Source organism: Oculina patagonica, chromosome 8 (genome assembly GCF_052425735.1).
Source record: "Oculina patagonica isolate OP01 chromosome 8, crgOcupat, whole genome shotgun sequence".
Lineage (NCBI taxonomy): Eukaryota > Metazoa > Cnidaria > Anthozoa > Scleractinia > Oculinidae > Oculina > Oculina patagonica.
The window spans coordinates 5,912,634-5,935,333 of record NC_135765.1 but is presented as its reverse complement, the minus strand read 5'-3'; the positions used below and the strand labels follow the sequence as shown (position 1 = coordinate 5,935,333).

Here is a 22,700-nt window from a genome sequence, read left to right as displayed (position 1 = left end):
TAAAAAGTACATGTATACCCCCCCCCCCTCAAAAGCTGCAAAACATGTCTTTCAAAGCAACGTGAAACTATTTACTAGGGCTACATGCTTTAAGTAAAAGTTGTAAAATTGAGGTTAAGTGTCTTCAGGAACGTGTTGTCAGCAAAACAACTTGGATATGCTATAAATGGTTATATGTTTTATGTTTTCTTTGATATTCCAGGTTGGGATGCTAGATGTTGACTTAGGGTGGGTCAAGTATTCCAAGAATGATGAATGTGGAGGAAAAAGATGTATTACAGCAGTGCTTTTCTGGGTGAGTCATAATAAAATGAAATTATAGTTAGTGCCAGAGCGACAGCACAGGCAGGAAACATTCTTGCAGGCATAATTTTGAGGATTTTGGTATGTTTGATCAGTTCTCCAGGATAGTCGAGAAAGTAAACTAGAATCATTTAATTTTTTTCCCTTAGTTGAGTTCCAGTCTACACATACAAGGATCGGATGACTTGCTGTCATGTCAATGGTTGCTAAATAGCTGAGATGATGCTGTGGTGTGAAGATAGATGACCTAAGAAAAATGGTATTAATTCACATCTATGGTACTTTTAAATTTATAGACCTCTTTCATAAATGGCGAGCATAATAATTATTCTTTTGTGCACATGCAAATAAGCCTTCCTAGGCTCGTTTTTGACTAAAAATTCTTTTATTTTTACACATGTTGACGATTCTAGGAAGGCTTATTCACATGCACATAAAAGAATAACAATTAAACCTGCCATTTATGAAAGAGGTCTATGGGACTTGTTTTCAAGGAGAAGAACCTGGGAGCTTGTTATCAGAATTTTTTACAGTATTGGGGTAGCTGGGAAGCAATTACAAAATGTGTGATCTGATAAAAACATTTGGTCACATCCTAGAGTGTCCTTCCTTTAGTTCTGGTCCTGTGATGATCTAGGGGAGTCTATCACCTGCTACCTGCCCCTCCTAAGTGCTTGTGGTCACATCCTAGAGTTTCCTTCCTTTAGTTCTGGTCCTGTGATGATCTAGGGGAGTCTATCACCTGCTACCTGCCCCTCCTAAGTGCTTGTTGTAAAGTACGTGACTGTATTATGCTTTAAAGCCAAAAGAACATTTTTCTGCACATATACCCTGCGCATAATTGTGTTTTCAAGAATGCACTGAGCATTACAGTAAAACAACACAGCAGAGCATCCATAAATGTTCAATCTACACAATGCCCGGGGGGGTACTCCCTATAATGGCCTATACGGGGAGGCTCCGCCCGAAAGGGGTACCTTTTTCAGGCCTCAGGTATATAAAAGGGTAGGGATTTCACGAGTTTAGGTATATGAAAGGGTATGGAAATCTGTCATTTGGCTATTTAAAAGGGCCTTTAATTAAAATATTTCGAACAGACGCAATTTATGGCTGTATTATTTTAATTTATTAAGCGCTACATAAAAATGACAAGAAAACGTCCTATTTTAAGTCCAGCCATGTCTCTTAGGTATATGAAAGAGGTACCTTTTTTCAGTTAAAGGTATACGAAAGGGGTACAATTTCTGTCAAAAATGGTATATAAAAGGGTAAGGGGTTAGAACTTGGGGCGGGTTTGAGTACCCCCCCCGGGACACAATGTTACAGCAAAAGTCAGTCTTCATTGTGTTTTCTTTGTTCTTCCAGGTTGGAATACTGGACGTTGACATACATGGGTCTGAAGTATTCCATGAAAGATGGCTGTGAAATGAAACAGCAGTGTTCTGGGTGAGTCAAGAAAATTAAATTATAGTTAGGTTAGTACCAGTAATTACCTTTGGATGTTTTTGACTTTGCAATTTATTACAAGTGGTAGGAATATGTTGATATAATTTAACGGAGCTTGCTATACTGGCAGGGTTTGCATATTCTTGATTTATGCTACATTTTTGCTGATTATTAAACCTTTTTTCCTTGGTTGGGTTCCAGTATACACAGACAAGGATCAAATGACTTGCTGTTGTATCAATGGGTTCCTTGCTAAATAGCAGAGTTGATGCTGGGGTGCAAAGATAGAGAACCTAATAAAAATGGTATGTATTACAATCTGTATGCTTTTGTTAAAGGAAATGCGTGGGTCACAGATTTTAGCCAAGTTTGGATTCAACAAAATGGCCAGCAAATTGAGTGAAATGTAAAAATAAGAACTTAAAGTAAGGAAGCACGAGCAAGAGCATTAAATTGCCATTGAGTCCTCTATATAAACTTCCATTCTTGGAAGAAAATGATCATAATTCAGCTTGAAAGCTCACATTGTGATGGCCAGACCAAAACTGTTGATAAGCCAAAAGTTTGGATTGAAAGTATGAGTCTAGTGAAAAATGACAACATTTCTAATGAGGTTTGCTGCTTAAATTCCAAGGAATTTGCCTGGATCCAAATTTTTGGAGAACTATTTGTATACTGGTTCATAAACAGAAAAGGTGGCCAGCTTTTGTTCTCAATTAGTGTTTTTCCTAGTGAACCCATTCAACAAGTTGCACTAAGTTGTCTGTAAGTCAGTTCATTTACACAATGAAGGTTCATCTAGCAAATATCTCTTGCTTGCAAATCTTAGTTATTCTTTGCGTCTTCCTTTGCAGGCTCTTTAAGATCTATTTCACAAAATCCTAGTCTAAGCAACCCAACTGTTACACGTTGAAGATGAAGCAGTAAAGATCAATGACTGAAAGAACATGCATGTAGTCAGTTGAATATGCTGTGTCTACAGTCCAGTCAAGATTCCTGTCTCTGCTAAGAAGATCAAGTGATCAACAACTGATTTCTCCTCACATTGTGAATCCATTGTCCATCAGTCAAGTGTTGGGAACAAAGGCAATCATCAACTAGAGGAAACTGTCTTGATAAACAACCAAATTCTCAAAACGAACATTAATAGAAGTATATAGGAATTAGTAAGGAGAATTGATGTAAAAAAGCATAAGTAAGCAGCATCTCAATTTGGAAAGATCTCAATTGCATTAACTTTCAATAAACATTTACGTACCTTGTGACTATGAAACCAGTTTCGCCTATGACCTCTTCAGTTGGTTGCCATAATAGATTTGAATCTGGAATGACTTCCCATAACCATGCATGAAAGCCAAGCCTTGTTACCAGCTTCCAAATGACAACAACATTGATAGCTATAATACAAAAAAATAATATTTGTAAATACTTTAAGAGAAAGATGAGCAACAAAACTACATGACATTTCGATGAGCCATGCCATACACATCTACATTTGAAAATTTTGCAAATGTAAATGTGCAGGGCTAATCGTTCATCGAAACTTAATGTAGTTTAATCGCTTGTCTTATTCTTAATGTATTTATTAAGAATCTTTTAGTTGTTAGAAATACTAACTAAATTACCTATAAATATAATTTTAAAATAAAATTAAAATTAAAAGAAATAAAACAGTTTGGAACTTGATATCTAGGTACATTTTTCATATGCGGTTACGTGAAGTCATCCCAGATTCAACTCTTACATGGCAACCAACTGAAGAGGTCACAGGCAAAACTAGCTTTGTAGTTGCATATTTCATGTGAATGCGTGTTGAAATTAAATGTAAGTATGGTCATTCCTGATTGAGGTACTTATAAATCAAATTTTTACTAGGATATTTACATAGCCAATAAATCATAGGATCCTTTATTCAGGAAACTCAGAAATTATAACAGACAAAATATCATGGAGAGGGTAGCAAAGGGGCATTGTTATCCTGTTTTACGCACAGATGTTAACCAAATTCTCGTGTCACCTGTACTCAAAAAACAGGAGAATAATATTGATGATTTACGTATCTTTTCTAACTATTTTCACACATCACAGTAACATTTGTGCCTTATTTTCATGCGTCTCAGTCTAGTTTTTGCCCTTTTCATGTGACACACATAAACCCTTTGCTACCCTCCATGGATAGGTCATTTTTTTCGTTTCTTTATTTAATGTTATATTTATGTAAATCTTTTTTATTCTCTATTTCACCTTGCCTCGAATAGCAACGCTACTTGCAGAAGATGGACAACATTGTAAAAATTATTGAGTGAAATAAAGTTAATTATTTTTTGGTGTTGGTGGTGTTGTTGATTCCAATGGAAATAAAGTTCAAGTTGTACCTAAAACTGTCTGAATTGTATTTTGAGTATTTTCGAACGTTTTGTACCAAAACGACTATCTCAAAACATAGTCCACAATTTCTGAACGGAAGCTGGGTGTTAGAATTCGCGGGAGATTTTGACATATTCCATTCAAGGCATTGCATTTCTAATTTCATGGTGGCTGTTTGTTACTTGGGGATACTCTCTAAAATGACCTATACAGGGAGGCTCTGCCGGAAAGGGGTTATCTTTTTCAGGCTTATGTCACTTGTGAACGTGCGACGCGCGCGTGCCAACAAGTGAAAAAATGGCACGCAATGCAGCAGCCATAGGAAGCCCAGGGTCAGGGGTTAAATTGCTGGCTTGCTAGGGGGGTGGGCATAGTGGAGTTTTTTTGTGTCATTTTCACCAGACTTTGCCAGTCACAGCACTGTCATGGTATTTTAATGGTGATTGTTTTGTGTTTGGCAGCCAGCTTCAGTCCTGTGGCAGCTTGGCTGTCACCGGGTTGGCTAGGCACACCACCTAGCCCCCTGGTCTAGCCAGGGGACCTCAGGGGGAGGGAGGGTGGCTGTTGGTGAATTTCAAGCCTTTCTGTCAGTCGGCCGGGCACCTTTTGTTGAAACAAGGCAGAAATATTTCCTGGAATTTTGTCAAAAATTAACGTAAATAAAAGTTCAGTGGAACCCCACTTTATTTTAATAAATAATCGACTTCAGTTGGGGGCTAATCGACTGGGGGCTTAAGATCTTGGGGGCTAAACGACCTACATTCGTTCCAAGGTTCCAAGTCATTGTAAGATATGAAACACTGTTTCATAAAATACAGTTATACCACGGTAAACGTTGCGTGACACGACTCAAGGGTGGGTTTTCGATCAGCCCCTGCAAAAAAGTCTTGAGCGCTGATTTTTTTCAAGGGGCCACAGAAAGCGTACAACAGTTTCCTAATTTGTCTTTTCCTGTGTAGACTTGCAGTAAAGACGGCAGTTTATCTGTTTCTCCACCCATCCACCCCCCCCCCCCCTCACCACCTACCTACCATAACCCAGGGGGACTCCCTGAAAATTTGGGTGCGTGTGTGCGGCGCCCTTCTTGACTTTTTACCAATTTCATACCAAAACATGGGGTTTCCTTCTCCTGTTTCAGTCCTGACACAAGAGAGTAAGAAAGACAGCCGACGTTCTGATGTAGTCTCCCTCGCAGCTGTTTTTAGTGCGTTGCGTGACGCCACACGGTTGCGCGCGAGAGAGACTGGAGCGTTGCGTGACGACACTAAAAACGGCTGCGTATTCTTGGTTTTCATGTTACGTCATAAAATTCTGAAATCAAAATTCACTAGACCTGCTAAATTTTCGTTGTCATTAGGCAAAAAATAAACTAAAAATATATATTTTTGCAAATTTTCAGATCGATAGTGTCATTCGTTTTTAAAACAGAGCATTTTGAATATTTGAGTTCACCGTCGTATGTGACATCAAGCTGAGTGCCGTGACAAAGCTGTTTTGTTTGAAAAAAGGCCTTTCCTTTCCGATTTGTGCAGATTGAACATTTCAGATATAATAAGTGGTGTTTATGTGAAAGTGTACTAGCTCTTAAGCCAAGGATAGCCGCTGTTGTAAACAGAATTGAGTTCCATATGGTTTCTCTGACATCACGGCGGCCATTACTGTGTCCCTCAGCAGGACACAGTTATGGCCGCTCCATACAAATCTTTATAAATTTGCGTGGAAAGGTTCGGAAAATAACTCGCGAACAGTACACCGCACAGACCCGAAACTTGGAGAAATTGTTTATCTATTTATCATCTATAATATTTGAAATTCATAGCTTCTGTAGTTGAGTGGTTTCGAATTTAGTTTTTGATTGCGTGACAGTGAAAACCAGCAATTACATGAAATTTTGGCGTCACGTTAATTTAGCGATTTTGAAAAATCCGTATTTAGCGACACTTTAATTTAGCGATTAAGTCACTTAATTTTAGCGACTTCACAAGCTGAAACTTTTTTGCGAATTAAGGTAAGGTATTCAAAACTTTTGCGATGACAATAGAACATGTAAAAAAAATTATTAATCGTTTGTCTCATGCTGTCCTCACTCATATTTACATCGTTTCACAAAGTCAATCCTCTCTTGCTAGCCATTAACATTCTAACAACACCGATCAAGCCTGCTATAAACGTGGAAACCGCGTAGTCCACATGGGAAGGCGAAATTCAATACCAGCGAATTCGAAGTGTCCATTTCAGTTGTGAAGTTGAAATGACCAGATGACTGAAATGTATACACGTATACATCCGATACACGTCATAATCGACCGTAAAATAGGGTGATCGTGTGAAACGGACCAGATGGCGGAATTTCATATTATACTCACTTTAATTTAGCGATTATTTAAATTTAGCGACACTTAATTTTGGTGCATTTTAATTTGTTATAAAATCGCTAATATTGCTAAATTAAAGTGTCGCCAAAATTTCATGTAATAAGGTAGTTCTTATGGGATGCTTCGGCCTTTTCCACTGGTTCCACTAAAGAAAAAGATTCGAGGAATGTATTCTAAAACGATTTATTTACGGGAAATCATCCGTGGTTTGGCCAAACCAAAAACCGTGTCCTTACTAAATGCTTGTTACACGTTTTTTGCACTTGGCAACGATTGTTCCAAAGGGAGTTATTTGTATTGATTTGTATTTGACCAGATTTCGTTGTACTTTGGTTTAGGGTTGAGAGCATTAGTCCATTTTGGTACCTTAAGGTTACTATTTTTAGCGGCTACTAATTTTAGCGAATTTAGCGAATTCGTCTAAAATCGCTAAATTAAATGCTCGCTAAAATTTATCTCGGTCAAATTTAATACTCGTTAAATTTAAGTACCTTTCCTCCCACCCTAAAGGGAAACAAAATAAGCATTGTCGACTTGAAAAAATCTTTTAAAAATAGATGCCGGTGACTTTGTTCTTTCTGGTAATGCAATGTTCGTTCATTTCAAGTGTGTTTATTCCTTTACTGAACATTTATTTCCATCTTAGCTGGTTTACACAATATCGTAAAGTTTTTAAATTTTTCGGAAAATCACTAAATTAAGTAGTCGCTAAATCTTGCTCTGAAAAAATCGCTCAAATTAGTAGCCGCTAAAAATAGTAACCTTAAGGTAGTTTGCGTTTCTATATGCTTGTAAGTGCCAGATTAATTGGCAACTCTTTTATGGGATCTGTAATGTTTTAAGATGGTCTGGTGTGGGAAGCTCAGTTAATTTTTCAAGCTCTCAGATCTCAACTATCAGTTGAAATCGCGTCATTTCTCAACTGACAGTTAAAATTTTGAACAATTCTCAGCTGGCAGTAAACCCCATCCAGGCCCTCATCTTTCTTGCTTTCTTAAAAATTTCTCACCACGTATTTTGAGTACCATATTTACTCGAATAAGCGGCGCCCCCGAATAAGCGCCGCCCTGAAATAAGCGCCGCATTTGGGACAAAAAAGTTAATAAGCGCCGCCCCCGAATAAGCGCCGCAGTCCCGATGCGGCGCTTACTCGAGGAATTCAGTTTAACTAAAAAAAGCACTACAGAGCAACTCTAAAACAAACTTGGACATTTCTTTCCATTAAAAGCAATGTTTTGATTATTTTAACGCTCACCCATTACGTATTTCTGTAAATGCTGTAAAGGCCAGGACAGCTAGCACTACTTCTCTCTTAAGAAAGAGACGAATACTGACAGTCAAAAGAAGCTATTTTCAATAACTGTCGAAAAATTAGATTCTTTGTGGCGTCTAAATTTTAAATAAGCGCTGCCCTCAAATAAGCGCCGCACCTGAGGCGCAAAAAATTTAATAAGCGCCGCGGCGCATATTCGAGTAAATACGGTATGTAAAGTATAGCTTTAAATATGAAATTCAGTCACGCAGAAGGCAGGTTTAAGGAATTAATATAATTCAAAGCCAGGTAAGGTCAGGTAACAGCTCTTTAAAACATAATTACTGAGTCCTTTTCCTTCTAGTACTTATTTATTTGATCACTTCTTTCGGTTTGAGGGTTAAACTTTAATTTAACGTCAGGCAACAGCTCTTTGAACATTATTACTGAGTCCTTTTCCTTCTTGAAATTCTTTAACCAAGGCCATACTTTTCCCACTTGTTCATGGATCGCAGTTCATCTCTCCAAAACTTTCTATTCTCTTCAGATTCCCTGCGCACTCTATCCAACATTTCTAAATGTGCTTCCATCGAATCTTCTTGTGCTTCGTCCGAATTGGCTCCGTCTTGTTTGTCGGTTGACTCGCCTGAAAGGAAACAAAAGCGTTGCTGAGAAACCAAGAAACAACTGTGAATTGCCACGCTTTTGAAATAGAGGATGTGAGAGGCTTGGGTACGAGCTTTTTGATGCTGTCGATAATAGAGGGTGGAGACAAGAGAGCGCTTTTCATTCAGCCTCGCTCCTACTCCTCAGGACGCTTTTTTCCTCTCTCCCAAGCCTCTCCCAAGTTCTTATCCAAGATGGCGCTTGCCCGATCAAACTGCGCTCGCTAAAATACGCCTGTATTGCAGGCTTACCCCCGGGGTGGGGGGGGGGGGGTACTCGGGATTTCAAGTGACGGGAATGATCAAAGGATTTTTTGGGGGGTTGAAATTTTCGATTCCGGGATTTTTTGGGTAGGAAAATTTGGCAATATTTTTTTGGGGTAGCTTGATTTAAGAAGGTTTATTGGGGAGTATTAAAAAAAATCTTACGATTTGTGATAGTGCCCTGGCTGCGTAGGAGTAATGATTTGTTTTGTGTTATATTTTCCTCCCTGTCTGGAAATTTAAAGGTCAGAAATTTGGCATGGGATTTTTTTGGGGGTTATTTTTTGGTCCAGGGATTTTTTTTGGGTTTTGTTGGAAGCCCTTGGGATTTTTATGGGTCTTGATTTTTGCCCCCATTCGATCATCAACGTCACTGGAAATCCCGAGTACCCTCCCCTGGGGGGCTACCCCTTTCCAATCGCTTACAGCATCGGCAACTGGGACAAAAACTGCAAGGAGATGGCGAGGATAAACCAGCCATGACGAAATAGTAATTTGACGAAACATTTTAGTTTGATTTCATCACCATGATCACTAATTGTATTTACAATGGCCCATAAAAAGGCGAATTAAGTGGCAGGTAGGTGATTCGCGCACGCGCACTTCCAGCGACCTAACAGGTTCATAATGAAATATTAATCACTGAACTCTTGACGTTAGTGTGATCTTTACGCGTGGTAAGGCGGGCTGACCAGCAGCGAAGCCAAGAGAATACACCATGGGGAATACTCTAACCAGATTGTTCAAACGCCTGTTTGGCAAAGAAGAGGTGCGGATTTTAATGGTCGGTTTAGATGCCGCAGGGAAAACAACAATTTTATATCAGTTAAAACTGGACGAACCCGTCACTACCATCCCAACGATAGGATTTAACGTCGAAACAGTCGAATACAAAAATATCAGTTTCACGGTATGGGACATAGGCGGTCAGGACAAAATCCGTGTTTTATGGCGGCTCTATTATCAGGAAACCCAGGGACTTATCTTCGTTGTGGATAGCAGCGATAGAAATCGCGTTGCAGAAGCAAAAAACGAGTTGTTTCGGCTTCTAGCCGAGGACGAACTACAAGACGCTGTTCTTTTGATCTTTGCAAATAAACAAGACCTGCCAAACGCCATGTCTACTGCCGAACTGAGTGACAAGTTAGGACTGCACAGTTTAAAGGGAAGGAGCTGGTTTATTCAGGCCACGTGCGCCTTGAAAGGAAAGGGACTTTACGAGGGCTTGGAATGGCTTTCACAACAGATTCGAGAACAACAGATCAGATTCACCTGAAGACGGTTAACAAGTTTCTTCAGTCAAAGGGAACCCGATCTAAACCTTAACGCTATAGGGACTAAAATGGCAAAAAGACCTCAGCTACGCTAAGATACAGTGAACTTACGTCGGATCTCAAGGAAAAATGTGTTTATACAGAGGAGGGAACACGGAAAAGAATAATAAAAAATCCTTCATTTGTTTGTGTTCAAGGGTTAATAACCTGCCAACACACAATGCAAAGATGGCTGGTTGGTTGTTTGTGTTTTGCCCGCTTGAATGGCCATAATTTGTTCAGGTATACACGGTGACAATTAACTTAAAGACATTTTCTGACAAAAGGCACTTAGCAGGAAACTAAACATGTCCATTAAACATCATTTTAGACAGGCTTTATTTTCTTCTACGATACGAAAAGCTAAAATACCTCTCCATCGATGAACAATATATTATAACATCAAATAGGACGCATTAAAATATATAGGTGTACATGTAACATCTTTTTTAAACAGCTTGCCTCAACTCACGCGCCACTTTACTGATAGAGGCTAAAAGTAAACAATAAAAATACAACCTAGAACTCGATGTTAAAAAAAACGTAAATATCATTTTACAATTGAATTCCCAAAGAAGATGATTTAAATTCAATTTTTAAAATTCAAACAGGAATTGATATACAAGAATTTTTCATAGAATTTACGCGTTGCTAGGATTCGTGTTTCAATGTTCACTATGTATCCATATTTGGACGTGTTTGATAAAAAAAAACCTATAAGGTTATTACTAGTTCGTTTCGATTACTAAATGGCTTGTTAAACCTAATATACTTATACTAATAATACTTGCGAAATTTGTGAATAAAACTCTTAATGGCCTTACGCTTATGCCTCTAATGGGTACGCTATAAAGTATTCAATGTAGAAAATTCCCGAATCTGATTGGCTATTAGCGTTTGACAGCAAATTGGAGGACATTCAAATGGGTTTGTCTTTAGTGGAGCTCGCGAAGAGACTCGTGTCTTTTAGTTATCATAAACCTTCACATATAGCCTGCGTAGCAGGTGCCGTATAGATTTTTTTTCGCCGACTTGTGTTTACAAGCGAATGTTCTCACTATTCTCATCCCTAGGCAGTTATTGCCATGCTTCGGAAAAAAATTCGGAAAGCAATCGAGCGTTAATGCAGATGAATTTTTTGCTAGAGTCGTGCACGTGGATATGAAACTTGAAAACAATACCCGTGAATAATGAGGACACTCGCTTGTAAACAAAAGTCGGCGAAAAAAATAGTACATTGGAGGCTCAATTTTATTGCCTTAATGTCTTCAATGAGCTTGAAAATTGCAAGCCAGTACAATTGATGACAAATCTCGAGATTGGCAAATTTTTAAAAAAATTCATCAAGCAGTTTTCAATTTGTTAGGGACCGATCGTTTATTACGTCCCAGGGGGGGGCGGTGGTTTTTCAAAAAGTGTAGTGTTTCAAAACTGAACCCCCCAAAATTATTTTCATATAAAAATTATACCCCCCTTCGTAATTCTTATTTAAAAAATGTACCCCCCCCCCCTCGACCAGGCCATAATTCTCTCTTTTCTTCCTTGCAGATTTTTTATTTTGTTGATATAGCCAATCAACATCGCTGCTACGTATTTAACTGATCGAGGTTTAATATCATATGTAGCCATTCTCAATGAACTTCACTGAATACTCCAGCAAATTAATTTCTTTCCACCACACACTCAAACCATACCGTAAAACACAGCACTGTGTCGCGATGTCGCTTGTTTCTGAAGACCAATGCCGCATGAACAACAGTTGCAGATGTTGCTGACGTTTTTCGTTGGTAGTGTATTATCACCATCGGTTATTTTTTTTTAGGAGAAACTGTTTTGTCACAGGGTTGTTACGGGACTCCAATGAGACTCAGTTTGTAAAAAGTTTGATGAAGGTGAATGTGAATTTTGTTAGGGGGGTCCGGGGGCATGCTCCCTGAGAAATTTTGAAAATCTGAGCTATCAAAAATGCCAGTTCCTGCATTCTGAGTCACTTTCATGCTTGGTTTATGGTATATTTATGAGCCTTTTTTAACGATTATGAGTAAACAACAACAAGAACCGCCAGCGAGAATTTTTCCTTCTGTTTTGGTTTCACTTATAAAACCTGTTAGACTGCCGCTGCTGTGTCATAAAATTTGACCCCCCCTCACGTTTCTCATAAGTGAAAAACTTACCCCCCAAAAAGGGGCTTGTTATAAAATTGAACCCCCCCCTCCAAAACCACTGCCCCCCCTTGGGACGTAATAAACGATCGGTCCCTTATCACAGTTGTAGGCATAGACCAAATTATATACAAAAATGGCAACAAGAGCACCGCAACGCACTTTCATCAAACTCTTTTTTCTCGCAATCGACCAAAGCAATCCCCGCCCTGTTTTACACACAATTTTAAATGAAATGAAACTACTATGAGATGAAACTGCAATCCATAGGCGCGACGATTTCTTGAGATATTACCACATGTTCGCGTTACTATGTTTTTGGCTGTTTTTATACCCCCCAAAACTTCATTTTAAAATATTTTGATAGCGCTCTCACAGATTTTGTTTAAACTTTGCCCACATCGAGGCGGCTATATGTGGTACAAGCTCCTTTGAGCGATTTCCAAAAAAAAACCTGGTGCAGAGGAATATGAGCGAAAGTAAAAAACATAATGACGCCATTTCGTTGTATGTTTATCTAACACAGCTGTGGTGATTGATTTCCGATAGCATTGTTAATGGCGATGTAGTTAATTCTCAAACTTGAGCAGTTTTACCCCTTAAAAATCCAGTTGAGCCTCCTTAAAGTGTATCAATCTAACAAAGAAGTTTTGGTCAACAAGAATGTGAAGAATAAGGCATTAAAAGACATTTTATTGTTATCAGTAAACCAAGCGACAAACTTAGCGCAATAATGCCATGCAGAAACTCATGTGCCATGTCAATATAGGCCACCGTATTAAAGCGTTGTATTTCCGCTTTGAGAAAGCGTCAACAACTAAACTGTGTTATTCCTTAACCTGGTTATGTCGACGCCAAGCGTTAATATGGCGCTGGAAATATTTCCAACCGATGTTGCAAAGGAACTTAAATTGTACGCTGAAAAGGAAAGCTGGGGCTGTGCAAAATTACGCTCCAGGCGCTACAAAAGAAAAGACGCAGACAACGACAAAAGTGAAGCAGAGAGGCACTTAGCATCTTTCAAAGAGAAATGCGAGGGGCTCCTGTCAGACAAATCTTTCCAAGCTATTGAGTCAATGCTTGTGTATGCCAGCTGGCACGCTGCAAACACAAGGGCGAAAAGCGAACATTGCTGGGGTCGTGGCAGCCGAAAAGGCTATGAATCTAACGCTAGTTACGACAAAAGAGAAGTGGAAGAACGTTACCAGGAAATCGTCAGGGAAGGAGAAATATCCGAAACTCTAGCAAAGAACGTAAAAGAGATGGGGTGGAGTGCTGCTTGGTTTGCTGCAAACACAATCTTTGGCCACCAGGAAGATGCAGAGCGCCAGAAAGAAAGCTTAGATTCATTCTTCGAAAAACTTATACACAGAGAAGTCAATGTGACAGAAATTCTTCCCCAGTGGCCAAGGGCAGTTAGCGAAGAAAATGAGGCAACTGGCGATATGGAGGCACTGGAAATACTTCCACTTGATGTTGCAAAGGAACTGAAAGGGTACGCTGAAAAGGCAGCCTCGCACTGTGCGAAAATGCGCCTCGGCAACCGTGGAGAAGCGAATGCCGATAAGATTGAATCGAAAAACCACTACGACTCTTTCAAAGAGAAATGCAGGGGGTTGCTGTCGGACAAATCATGTGAAGATATTAAATCGATGCTTTGGTACACAGCCTGGCATGCAGCAAACGCCACGAAGAGCAAACGTATGCGCAGTTGGCAATGTGCTAAGCGTAACCGGTACAAATCCGTCGCTGCAAGCGACGGAAGGGTAATCCAAACGAAGTACCAGGACGTCGTAAGAAAGGGAGAGATGTCTGAAGCTTTGGCGAGAAATGTGAAAGAGATGGGTTGGAATGCAGCCTGGTATGCTACACACACCGTCGTTGGACGCCATGACGATGCACTGCGCGATAAAGCAAACTTGGACTCGTATTTCGACAAAATACACGGAGACGTCAATCTGGTCGCTATGAATTTCATCATGGACGAGGCCAAAATCCTGTCGCAGAGACCAAAAGTAGTTTCTGAAGAAAACCTGGTGAACAAAGGTGATGTAGCGCAAACTATGTCGTTTAATTTCTCGATGGAGGAGGGAAAAACGCGTTCCACCTCACACACCATTGGCTTCAGTTATGGCATCGACAGGAGCTTTAGCGCGGGATTCGCTGGATTTGACGAGTGTAACTTCCAGCTATCTTTCAATTTCTCGCACGGGCACACGTTTGAACAGTCTACTAGTACTGGTACCACCACCTCGTTTGAATTCCTACTGGAAGTTCCTGCGCATTCCATCTATGTTGCCAAAGCGTTGGTGTATGAAGCTGAAATGGATATCCCTTACGAGCTAGTGCTCGACTTTGGTGGCACACACAAAAAAGTAAGAGGGCGCTGGAAAGGAGTTGCTTACAGCAAGGCTACTTTTGAGATCGCTAAAAAAGAGGATCTTTTACCCCCTGACCACAGTTTTTGTAATATTTCGTAGTCTCTCGCACAACCACTCTTTGGCCGATACTACCATTGTTGGTCAGGTATTACAAAACATGCGAATTTCCACATTAGTTCCCGCGCACATCAATTCAGTGTGATGCCAAGGGGATGGTGCACTAAGCTCAGATGGATGTACCTTACAAGCTAATGTTCGATTTTGGTGGCTTAAGCCCTGACCAAACGGCAACGCAAGTAGACGCAAGTTGAAAACTTGCGTCCACTTGCGTCTCCGTTTGGCCAGGACTTGCGTGCACTTGCGTTGACTTGCGTTGACTTGCGTTCACTTTGGTCGAGATCAGATTTGCACTTAAGTTAGCGCATTTTTTTCACCGTTTGGCCACCCATCGCAAATCAACGCACTTTTTTCAGTTTACTTCAAATACTAAATTGCACCTCGTAGCATTTTAAATGATGACTTTGTGCAAACTTGCATGCTCTTGCGACTAAACTTGCGTGTCCGTTTGGCCACCCAACGCAAGTCTGGACGCAAATTGAACTTGCGACTACTTGCGTCCACTTGCGTTGCCGTTTGGCCAAGGCTTTACATAGACAAGGGAGAGGGCGTTGGAAAGGAGCTGCCTACAACAAAGCTTTCTACAGCGTCGATGAGATAGAGGAACTTTCAATTTCACCCCCGCGATCCGGTAGCCGAGGGAAATAACGTGACATATCGTAATGTTCTGTAACGACACTTTCTGGAGCCGAGCTACGTCACGAAAGTTGTGAATCTTGACATATTTAGACTACATGTAATCTTTAATTTTGTAATCTGTCACAATCTTCCCCAATCATAGCCGTTCAGGTTCCTGTAAATTTCTATAAGCCTCTTTGGTGTTTTTAAATAGCTGGCGAACTGTAAAGACACTAACCTTGACATTGATTGATATTGACTGTTTGCACTACTGTAAAAAACATTTGCTTTTTACGCTAAACTATTTAACATTTTTATATAGCGTTTTATTATTTTACAGTTGAATCACGAATTTTGGTCAGAAATATCGGGTAGTTCGAGAATTCGAAGGTAAAATTCCTGACAGTGTTCGACTTATTTTTTGGCGTTCGCTGAGCCTCTGGTCAATGCTCACGTTTCGTGAACAGTATTTACACAAGTGAACGCTTTCGCAGTAATCAAAACTTCTTGCTTATTTTTCGGCTGACGTCTTTATGTTTGTCTCAAAAATTTCGAAAAAATTATCATCTTGGATTCGTGAAATGCCGCCAATGCGCAAGCAGCGACCGGATGGCGAACTTGCATGCTCAGTTCAGTCAGTTGCGGATTCAGTTTTCTTTAGTTTCTTATCTTTCGCTATACGCCAGATTTTTTTCAATCTTTCAAGTTTCTGACACTGAAAAACAAAAACTTCCAAGATTTTCATTCATTGTCCAAGCTTGTTTGGTCAAGATGACGGGATATTCGTCTCTCGTAAAGTCACTTAGCGGCGATTCTGTAAGCTCGAGTGCGACAAAAATGTCTAAAAGGAGAATTTGGGCAAATATCTTGCCATCTCAAAAACACCGAAGTCTTATTTTGTATCATTTTAAGATTAAAGAATAAATAGTACTGAAAAACTAGCTCACGAAACCAAACTCAAAGAAATCATATAAATATACCGGCATCTGCAATCAGAACATACAGGCTACGCCAAGCGCGGGAAAACGCGGGAAAACGCGCTAAGCCGAAGACGCGTTGGTTTTTGATTGGTCGAAAAAACAACAGATGCATGTTGCGCGACCTTTACGGGAAAAAGCAAAACGAAGCAAACCCATTTTCACCCTGTTGTCAGCGAAGCTAAATCTTGTGAAAATACTATCGGGATTTGCCCAAAGAAAAGGACATTGGGCCAAATTTACACTGCATAGTGACAAGGAACAAGTCTGTTTTCGTGAAAGAACTGCGTAAATTGGTGAGTTGAACTTAGTTTTCTTAAAGGTTTTTTTAGTTGTGAAAACTTCTTTCAGCTTTCAAGCCCGGCTATGTTCCAGTTTTTTTCTTTTCCAGTCGGCAATTCAAGTGATAATATGTCTTTGTTTCTGTTTGTTTGTTTGAATTCTCGGCGTTGTGATAGTTATGCTGAAAAACTTGACCATTCGATGAAGACGCTCGCATTTACATGTAAGTCTTACCATTTTTTTGAAAACAGAATTTCTAGATAAACAAACGCCATCTCAGCGTTTCGCCTCAGTAATAAACTTTTTCATTCTAATTTTTCGGCCGACGTTTGTAAATTTGTCCTAAATACTGTCTTTCATTCAAGAAATCTTGTTTGGAGTCCCAAAACTTGAAAAATATTTTATTTCGCCAACGAGCGAGCATTGAAAGATGGCGAGCTTGCTCTCTAGCAGTGCTTTGCGGCTTCAGTTTTGTTTAATTCTTTCGCAGCTAATTTTGAATTTGTAATACGCTAGTTCATTCAAGTTTCTGAAGAATATACAACCCCCTTAAAATTGAAGTAAATATAATAAATCTTTCATTGACCGAGCAAGCTAAATGGCGAGAAATTGAACTAGTTCTTTTTTGCGTGTTCATGGACCTTGACTTCAGTTCACCTTTTCGGCCCATAAATAGGCAAAGACACCCTGGCCTCACGCTCAGTAACACATAGCATTACTATATATCATTGCATGTAAGAGGTAGACCCTGAAATTATTAAAGCGCAGGTGAAAAAGGGCTGATCCTAAGCACGGTTTAATTTTCTTTTGCCAAGATTGGTTGACGTCAGAACTGGAGGACAGAAATTAAACATAAAACATCACTGAAAAGTCAAAAAACTGATATCAAAATCAACGCTAGTACCCTCGTTTTTCACATGAGCACTGATCTTACCTTCCTGTTGAACTTCATCAATTCCGGGACTCGCCTTAGCTTCCTCTATCTCTCGGATGCACTCAGCTTTGTCAGGATCTCCGTCACATAAGTTTCTGTTTTCCTCTTTAAGAAAAAAAAACACGTATTATATAAGACCATTTATTAATCATGGTTGGCCAAACAAATTTATTCGATCTTAACGGGAGTTCGTTCTGTAACTTAGATTGGCTAAGAACATCTGTTTGAAAAATAAGAGCGTGTCTGATATGAAGCCTCTTTTGCGTCGGATCGTTTTTATTCTTTTCAAAAAATCTTTTACGGAATGAAAATTGAGTAGATTTTTCAAAGAACAAACAAACAAACAAACAAACAAACAAAGGACACTGGCCTTTTTGTCATCTAACAAAATTTTTAGTTGGCTAATGCCACGTTACGAAAACTCTAAAGCCCGGGCCAAACGAGGATGAGAGTTGATGAGAGTTCAAACTCTCGCTCTCGTTTAGCATCGAACTCTCATGCACTCTCATCGACTCTCGTGCGCTCTCATCGACTTTGAACGTGCTCGAATTTTTCACCAGAGTCAATGAGAGTTTGACGGACTCTCGTTCTCGTTTGGCCCGAGTTGATGATAGTCGATAAGAGTCGAGGAAAACTCTCATGAGAGTCAACTCTTATCAACTCTCTTCCTCGTTTGGCACAGGCTTAAGCGGTTTTTCTGATTGTGAGAACTTCCGCCCATCATCTCTGGTCGCTCTTCATCTCAGTCCAACAAAATGGTGGACATTTGCACTTTTCTCTTGTTATCCGCGATAAATTATCGTAGTAATAACAAATGCAACGACTCACACAAACAAGTAAATATGAAAACGGCCTACTAGTGAGAATCAATAGAGAATTAATCGAGACGACTGGAGCAAGTTGCATTTACCAGGCTTGGCTGCCATGCACGGTGGAACCAGCATTGATAAACCTGGGAACGAGAAACTTATTTCTCCTTTAGTGCGCTATTACACGTTATTTCACGGTATTTCGCCCGATCCGAGAGCCTAGAAAAAGGCTGACTATACACTTCAAAAACAGTATTTCGGTTCTTGGGTACCTAGTCCGTCGTGAACCGGTTTAAACTCAGTCAAGAGAATCTTGAATCAGTGCCTTCCGAGTTAAGATTTTAAAAAAAAATTCCCGCGAAGTTTCCTCGAGCGTTTTGTGTTGGAAGTCTTAAATTTTGGACGGATTTTATGTCTCCAAAATACTGCTTTGTATCTATGAGCGCCGATGCCTTTCTAATAAGTGGAAAAATGTAATAATGGAAAATAGAAAATGGATTTAACCCCGTAAATGTGGAACCTGAATTCGTTATTGACGAGCACAAACAGCGCTCGATCGAAACAAATGTTTTTTATTATAACTTACTTGCATTCCAGTAGCTTACCGTTTAGAGCTGGCTTCCCAGAGACTTTGATGCGAGAGAGAAGTGAAATAAAAATAACGAGCATTAAAATGTTTAGTCGTTTCATGGTTGATCGTGAGTCGTCACCGAACACGATAAAAAGGAAGTGACTCAGTGTTGGTTTACACTTGTAAAGCAAGACTTGGCCGCTTAGCAACAACAGAGCATCCAGAAAAATGAGGCAAAATTTACATTGTTTCTGCTTACATGAATAAAAACGTCAGGTGTTAGGACGGACATCTTCGCGAACTAAAGGCGATGCCTTTAACTTCTGACTTATTCTCGTAGATTTTGAGGTTGATATGGCCGACAAAGGGGACAGTAGTTTTCTTGCATGCAGCGTGGCACATATTTGTGACCCCGTGCGAAAACAGGACCTTTCTGGTCCGTGTTTCGCCTGCAATATCAATCCCCACTCTCCTTACGTCTCTCTCCTAATCAGTTTTCTGAAAATTCTACCGCGAAGTGCATCCCCCTCCCCCTCGCACAACCTCCTGGAGCGTAAGAAGGCGAACGACAGCGAGAAGACTGGAGAAGATGTACTTTTCGCTCCTGTCCCAGTCTCCTTTTCTTGCGAGCCAAGATTATTTTAAGATGACAATCTTACATCGGATCTCCTCGCTCATACACCAGCAAACACTCAAATCATTTTGCGAACCGGTCTATTCTACAACGAATAGCCAGTCCAATCCTTGTTCAAAATATGCATTCATGCGTTTCTATAATACAGCCGACAGGTTGAATTCTCAGGAGGACAAAACGGAGCTGTTCCACAGAAAAGCTGTTCTTCATGCACTTCCCAGCTGGCCGAGAAAACGCACGATTTCTAACGAACCAGTCATTAAATTTTTATGAAATTGTACATGGTTATACTTTAGAAAGCAAGAAAACTGCTGATTACAAAAAACACGGCCAGCCAGATGGGTTGAATTTTTTTTCTCAGCCAGCTGGAAAGTGCATGAAGAACAGCTTTTCTGTGGAACAGCTTCGTTTTGTCCTCCTGAATTCTATATGTGTTTATATTGCTTTCACATTATTAGAGTTCGTTGTTGAAGATAAACTGGCCCTGAAATATGATAAAATTGCTGCCCCGTCTATGCCTTAGTCAACCTTTCCGTCTCGAAGCATCTACTGGCGGGCGGCTTTCACAAAACACAAAAGATATATTCGTATAACAAGGAAACTATGCTTCTTTTCATTACATGTATCGGCAGTAACCATTATACACATCGAAACCGAAAAGCAGCCGGAAAACGCTAGTCGGAATTTCATCCGTGGCGAGAAGACAGCTGAAATCCAAATTTGGAAAAGATTGGGGAATATACAAATCTTGTTGCCTAAATACTTATAGCTTTCACATTGTTTAAGGTGCTTTGTATTGTCTAGAAATATTACTTCATGAATATTTACTACACGGTTTTGGCTTCAAAATGAAATGCAAAGTTTCTCTTCTGTTTGAAAAGCTAAATAATTTTTAGTACTGATATGGTATTGACCGACTTATATAGAGTTTTGGCTAAACGATCAACCATTTTCATCTAACATAATCATTTTTTTAAATGGCATTCATCTTTGATCGGTTATCAGCTCCATTTTTGTGCAGACAGTATTTTCCCCGCAGTTGAAACTGAAGGGATATTTCTCAGTATCCGGAACATTCCGTTTTGATTTCATATTACCATTGGTCTGATCCCTTTTTTCACGTCGACAAATCTTCCTCTTCCCATGTCTTTCCGATTTTTCAAGGAAGATCGAAGTCGACTCTGCTCGCTGGGTATTTGTATACAGTAAAAAAAAAAAAAAGATTTACGAAACGCAACTTGAGGCTTTTCGCGAATGCTAAGAAATGAAAAAAGTTAATTTGTATTTTTTCTCGAAACTTTTGAATAGATTGTGCCCTGTCCAAAGATCGAAACAGTCACATATCGCCATGAATGACACTTGTAGGATTTACGGTACTGCTGGATTACAGGTTTTAAAGTATTTTATACTGCCTATTGTGGAGTTTCCCTAATGGTCGCGGGTCGCGGATCGCGGGTTTCAAGTCGCGTGTCGCGGGTTTTAAATAAGTCGCGGGTTTTGAAAAAGTCGCGGGTTTTGAAAAAAGTCGCGTGTTTTTAAAAAGTTGCGAGTTTTCAATAGAATGCATTTATTTCTCAGTAGAATTCGTTCAAACAAATTTAAACCGGTTGCAAAGACGCCGGTTTTAAAATGATCGCGTTTACTTAGGGACTACGTTACGAAGTAACGTTGCGAGTTAGGCAATCAAATTTCGAACTTCGGAACAAACTTCCCAAACTTTGCCGACTGAACTTCTGAACTTCCCTATTTTGCAAGTTGAGGAGGAACAAGACACGTTACAAAGTGGTGGCAGAAATATTTCAGCGATTCTAGCTGCTCGAGTTTCAAAATAGTTGTTTGAACAAGCACGGCGTCGGTATCAACGTTCTGACCCACAGTAAGTATAAGGATTACATATACCGTCTGTTGCATCACGTCCTGAAAAAAAAAAAACATGTTCAAATTGGGTATCAAACATTGCATGATTTGCAATCAAGCTTTTAAGTTTGAAAACAGCGTTGCGCTCGAGCGATCATGAAGTTGAACCAAAGTATTCATGATTGAACGCGTACGGTTGATAAATATATTTTACTAGTATTCTGTGGCAAAAACTCTTCAAAATATTTTTAACTGGCGCAGATTTTAAAAACCCTTCTGTAGTTATGTTGACAGAAATGGTTTTGCTTCGCTAAACCATCGGAAGAAAACACGTACCATAAAAATAGAATTGAGCCGTAAACGTGTCGCGACTTTTAATTCAAACTTGTCTGACTCTTTCGCATTTGCATAAAATTAATTTTACGTGAAGATCGGTAAAGCCGTCCAATTTTATTCGGTTTACAAACGCAGAAGACTTGACATTGAAGTTAAAGCCTCACAAAAATTTTAAAGATGTATTTGCTGTATATAAAAAGTTAAATTTGACCAAATTTCAGCCGACGTAAAATTTATTTATCGGCAGATCGCTCATGCGAAACGACGTCAGGCTCTTCAACTTCAACCAAATATTTTGTAACTCTAGCCACTGGAATCGCTGGAACATTACCGCTGCTGCCATGTTTTCTTCACCTGAATTTCCGACATGACCATGACTTTCGAGCAATGTCTTGTTCCTCCTCAACTTGCAAACTTGGGAAGTTTAGCCGGACCAAAGTTGGGGAGTTTGTTCCGAATTTCGTAATTTGATTGTTTAACCCGCAAAGTAATTGGCTACTTTGTAACGTAGTTCCCTAGAAAACGAGTTTAAATTTGTTTGAATGAATTTTACTGAGAAATAAATGGTTTCTATCGAAAACTCGCAACTTTTTAAAAACACGCGACTTTTTTCAAAACCCGCGACTTTTTCAAAACCCGCGACTTATTTAAAACCCGCGACACGCGACTTGAAACCCGCGACCCGCGACCCGCGACCCGCGACCATTAGGGAAACTCCCTATTGTGTACCTGCCGGGCATAAAGCCACTGCGTTTGTTTTACGTGTTTATTCGCTGCGAAAGGCTTAGAAAGTGACCAGATTAGAAAGAAAATAACACCTTTGTTTCTCTTCCTCTTGAGTAAACAAAAATATTTTTTTCTCTCTGGCGTGTTTAGTCAAGTGCGGGGGGAGGGAGGCGTCTGACTCAAGCTAGTCAAAGAGTCCAAAGACAGAAGATGCAATCCGAAAATTGGCGCCTATGATGAATACACTTGGACCGACTACTATTCCCTGTTGTTTAAACATGTAGCCTTAGTATATTTCGGGAAAGCGCGAG

At 39.8% G+C, this 22,700-nt stretch overlaps 3 protein-coding genes and 1 pseudogene across 3 annotated transcripts in view; 3 read left to right on the top strand and 1 right to left on the bottom strand.

Moving 5' to 3' along the window:
* Positions 1 to 8,059: 8,059 nt before the first annotated feature.
* On the bottom strand, positions 8,060 to 19,028 carry LOC144663080 (uncharacterized). Its single transcript, XM_078524016.1, has 4 exons — positions 18,871 to 19,028; positions 17,440 to 17,561; positions 8,191 to 8,492; positions 8,060 to 8,109 (listed from the first exon to the last, which is right to left on the bottom strand). Exons 1-3 carry the CDS (start codon positions 18,953 to 18,955, stop codon positions 8,217 to 8,219), a joined length of 483 nt encoding a protein of 160 aa, XP_078380142.1. The 5' UTR covers positions 18,956 to 19,028; the 3' UTR covers positions 8,060 to 8,109; positions 8,191 to 8,216.
* On the top strand, positions 9,077 to 10,833 carry LOC144663467 (ADP-ribosylation factor 1 pseudogene; annotated as a pseudogene).
* Positions 12,844 to 14,920, top strand: LOC144663408 (uncharacterized). Its single transcript, XM_078524340.1, has one exon. It carries the CDS (start codon positions 12,993 to 12,995, stop codon positions 14,625 to 14,627), a length of 1,635 nt encoding a protein of 544 aa, XP_078380466.1. The 5' UTR covers positions 12,844 to 12,992; the 3' UTR covers positions 14,628 to 14,920.
* Positions 16,413 to 22,700, top strand: part of LOC144663412 (cholesterol 24-hydroxylase-like) — a 35,814-nt gene continuing 29,526 nt past the window's right edge. The window contains exon 1 of the mRNA XM_078524342.1: positions 16,413 to 16,536. The gene's annotated coding sequence lies outside the window, so the exon portion shown is untranslated. The remainder of the gene's footprint in view (positions 16,537 to 22,700) is intronic.